Below are 3,623 nucleotides of genomic sequence, written 5' to 3'. Positions count from 1 at the left end.
CGGGGGGCAGGAGCACGGGGTTGGTTTCCTTGCCAGCCCAGGAGGACGTATGCCCCCTCTCCTGGGCCTCTCATGGCCTTTGTCATGTTGAGATGTTCATCAGTTTGAGGGGCTCCTTCATGCCCTATTTGGTTACTTTTAGGTCTCCTACCTCATCTCTTTCCTCAGCCTCTCCAAACCTTCTCAGCCTCTTCCAGGAAGCCACCTGGGTTGCCCCATCCTTCGGGCTACTGGAGGGGCATCTTGGTGACTTTAATATTGCATTTGTGTGGGGACTGGTGAGATGGCTCAGTGGTCTAAAGCACCTACTTAGAGCAAGCTTGGCAGAGCACAGGGACTGCGGTTCAATCCCCCAGCACCACATGCCAGCCAGTCCCGCCCCCTGGTGGGCTGAGCTGGCCACACACACACACACACACACAAATAAATTTAAAAAAAAATATTGCATTTGAGGACACAGAACTGCTGACAGAGGACCATCTCTGTGAAGACAAGGCCTGAGCTCACAGGGAGAGGTTGTCACCCTCAACTCCTACCACAGGGAAGCCTCGAGAGAGGCAGGCACCTGCCCAGAGACACAGGGCACAGTGGTGGGACAGCTAGGTTCAGAGGAGATCTGTTTTTTCTCCTCTGTGCATACTGCATGGGGGGATATCACCTCTTCTGCTGAGGAGCCATCCTGGGCTTGGGACGAGGCCCAGCTCACAGCAGTGATCCATTCTTACTGTGCACACAAAAGTGTGTGTGTGTGTGTGTGTGTGTGTGTGTGTGTGTTTGCTGTTATTCTCTACCCTGCCCCCTTGCATGGCTCTTTCCCCACCTCGTCCTTTTCTCTCCATCCACTTCATTGCTGTCAGAGTCTAGTGTGATGTCAAGGCCTCCTCTTCAAGCCTGTTGTGGAAGCAAGAGGGAGAAGGAAATCCTGATGGCCCCTCGGGCAGTGGTGTCTGCAGGAGGCTGGTTCCTTCATGGCCATCAGGGTGGAATTTGGCAGGGGCCACTTTTAGAAGAATCACAGTGCCTATTTTAAGGGAGTAGGGGTGTGCCCTGTCTCCAGCCAGCGGCTGCTGGGTGCCAGCAGGCTGGCGTGGTGCAACAGTGGGCCGTGGGCCGTGCTACCAAGGGTGAGGAGTCCTAGCAGGTGGGGCAGCCTCTCTGGGTGGCCCCCTGGCAGTGGCCTGGCCTCTGCAGTGTTCTAGCCTGACACCTTGTGGATGGAAGGACTCAGGCCTCTGGGGGCTGTGGGGAGCCAAACCCAGTGGGGAGAGTAGGGTAAGAAGTGAATCGGGCAGGGTGCCGAGGAGCTGGACACTGTGCTCCTGGTGTGGCGGTGGCCCAGCTGGCTGTCCCTGAGCAGCCTTCCGTAAAGGGTGTGTGGGCTCCAGGAGGAGGGGCTGAGGGCTGTCAGCTGAGAGGCCGGGCAGGGGCTGGCGATAACAGTGGGCTGGGGCGGGCGCAGCTGCAGCAGAGGAGGAGCCCAGCTTGAAGAGGCGGGCTGGTGGCATTTGGAGCCAGAGTGCCCACGGGCTGTGGCTCAGGTGACCAACCTCTGTCTCCAGGAGCGTGGGTGACCCTGCGATGATCCAGAATGTGGGAAGCCATCTGCGGAGGGTATGGACATGGGCCGAATGAGGCGCAGGGAGGGCAGCAGAGGCTGGGGCCAGGAAGACACTGACAAGTCCCCTTTAAGCTGGGAGTTCTGCATCCTCGGTCTCACTTTTCAAGGGCCTTTTTCAAGTTCTCTTTGGAAGGGGAACTTGTAGAAACTTTGGCTGCTTAATCAGAAAGCAGTCCCCAAAGAAGTACCAAGGGCCAGTGGACACTCTGGGCTGACGGTGTGAGGGAGCTGCCCATAGACGGTCTGGGCATCTGGCTGGGGTGTGTTTCCCTGTCCCGCTCAGGTCTGTACGGGCTCTGTGTTGAACTCGGGCTCTTTCTGTTGAGCTCGGGGCTCTGGGGTGTTTTATACAGCCCCAAGGCCACAGAGCTGGTGGGGGTGCAGAGCAGGTGTGTGCGTGTGTGCCCACGGGAGTGACTTTCAGGGGGAGGACAGACACCAGGCACAGGACCTTGTGAGGGACAGGCCACGTGGAAAAGCGTCCTGAGACATGACCTTGGAGAGCACTTTCCCCTGGAATCTTCTCACAGGGACTTTGGAGCTGAGATTAGGCTCCAAGGGCAGAGACGGCCCCGAGGGCTTGGCTGTGCTGCTGGGGCCTTTGACTGGTGGTGTGTGGAGAAGGTGTCTTAGAACAGACTGGAGGGACTGCATGGGCACATAGCGGCTGTCTACTGAGGATCCTGACAGCAACAGCCTTTTATTTTATTTATTTATTCATTTATTTATTTTTTAAACATTTATTTATTTATTTGTTGTGTGTGTGTGTGTGGCCAGCTCAGCCCACCAGGGGGCGGGGCTGGCTGGCATGTGGTGCTGGGGGATTGAACCACGGTCCCTGTGCTTTGCTAAGCCTGTTCTAAGTAGGTGCTTTAGACCACTGAGCCATCTCACCAGCCCCAGCAACAGCCTTTTAAAAGAGGGTTTTGGCAAATAGAGAGAGGCTGTGTCCACCCCCCTCCACCCGCAAGCACCCCTCAATGCCCGTCCTCACTGGACCCTGACCCTTGCCGTGCCCCCTTCAACACTGAGTGTTGACCCACTGAGTGTGGGTCTTCCCCAACTTCAGTGTGACCTTCACTCGCCTTACGAGGCACTGAAGGACCTTGGTGGTCTGACTCCTAGCCTGCCTTCCTTCCCTGTCCACCGTCCTCAGCCCTCTGTGTTCCCTGCCGAAGAGAAAGCAGTCTATAGAAAGCAGCCTTGCACGTGCCCATGTGCCCTCTGCCAGAGTTACCCTGGCCTCCCTGCACCGCTTGCAGCTTAGCGCCTGGTAAGTTCCCCGGACTCCCTGATTCAGCTCAGGTGCTGCCCCTACTGGAAAGCCCTCTGGAACTCTCACACCCCGACTGTCTGAGTGGAGCTCACGTGTGGCCTGTTTGTGTTCCCTACCTCCAGCCAGCCCGCTCCTCAAAGATGTTCTAGGGATACCTGGCCCTGGCTGGGCCTGGACAGTCCTGGGAATGCTTAGCGAATGAATGGGAGCAGGAGTGCTGGGGAGATGGCTCAGTGGAATAAGTGCTTCCCTGGCAAGTGCAAAGGTCTGAGTTCAATCCCCGGTTCCGCAAAAATAAAATAAAATAAAATAAATGAATGAATGGGAGCAGGCAGCTTCTCAGCCTGGCCCAGGGATGGTCTGAGCAGCAGGGGCTCTGCTCCTGTGCCCTGAGCCCAGGGTAGAGTGTGGTCTAGATGGTGGGTGGCTGGGTCTTTTCCTCAGCACTGTGTTATTTAAAGGACTTCTCTCCAAAGGGGAAGGGATGGCCATTAGCACCATTTCACAGGAGCAGCATTGTCAGCAAAGCCTCGTATGCCCTGGCTGTGCTGGACACAGTGCCAAACTCATTCGGTTCTCCATGAGGTGGGAACATTTATCACTCAGATGAGGCTCTATGTGGTTCAGTGATGTGCCAAGGTCTTGCCACTAAGTGCAGACCAGGGACTTGAACTCAGTGGTCCTGGCTTCAGAGTCTGGGTTCTTTTTCTTTTTCTTTTTTTTTTTTTT

General features: G+C 56.1%; 1 protein-coding gene across 1 annotated transcript in view; it reads left to right on the top strand.

Annotated features, from left to right (window-relative positions):
* The first annotated feature begins 1,477 nt into the window (after window positions 1-1,477).
* Window positions 1,478-3,623, top strand: part of Acot11 (acyl-CoA thioesterase 11) — a 43,266-nt gene continuing 41,120 nt past the window's right edge. The window contains exon 1 of the mRNA XM_004642545.2: window positions 1,478-1,611. Coding sequence (XP_004642602.1) covers window positions 1,579-1,611 — 33 coding nt within the window. The 5' untranslated portion in view covers window positions 1,478-1,578. The remainder of the gene's footprint in view (window positions 1,612-3,623) is intronic.

Source organism: Octodon degus, unplaced genomic scaffold, assembly GCF_000260255.1.
Source record: "Octodon degus isolate 3935 unplaced genomic scaffold, OctDeg1.0 scaffold00156, whole genome shotgun sequence".
Taxonomy (NCBI): domain Eukaryota; kingdom Metazoa; phylum Chordata; class Mammalia; order Rodentia; family Octodontidae; genus Octodon; species Octodon degus.
Note: the sequence above shows the minus strand (reverse complement) of the source record. Positions and strands in the feature narration are given on the sequence as shown.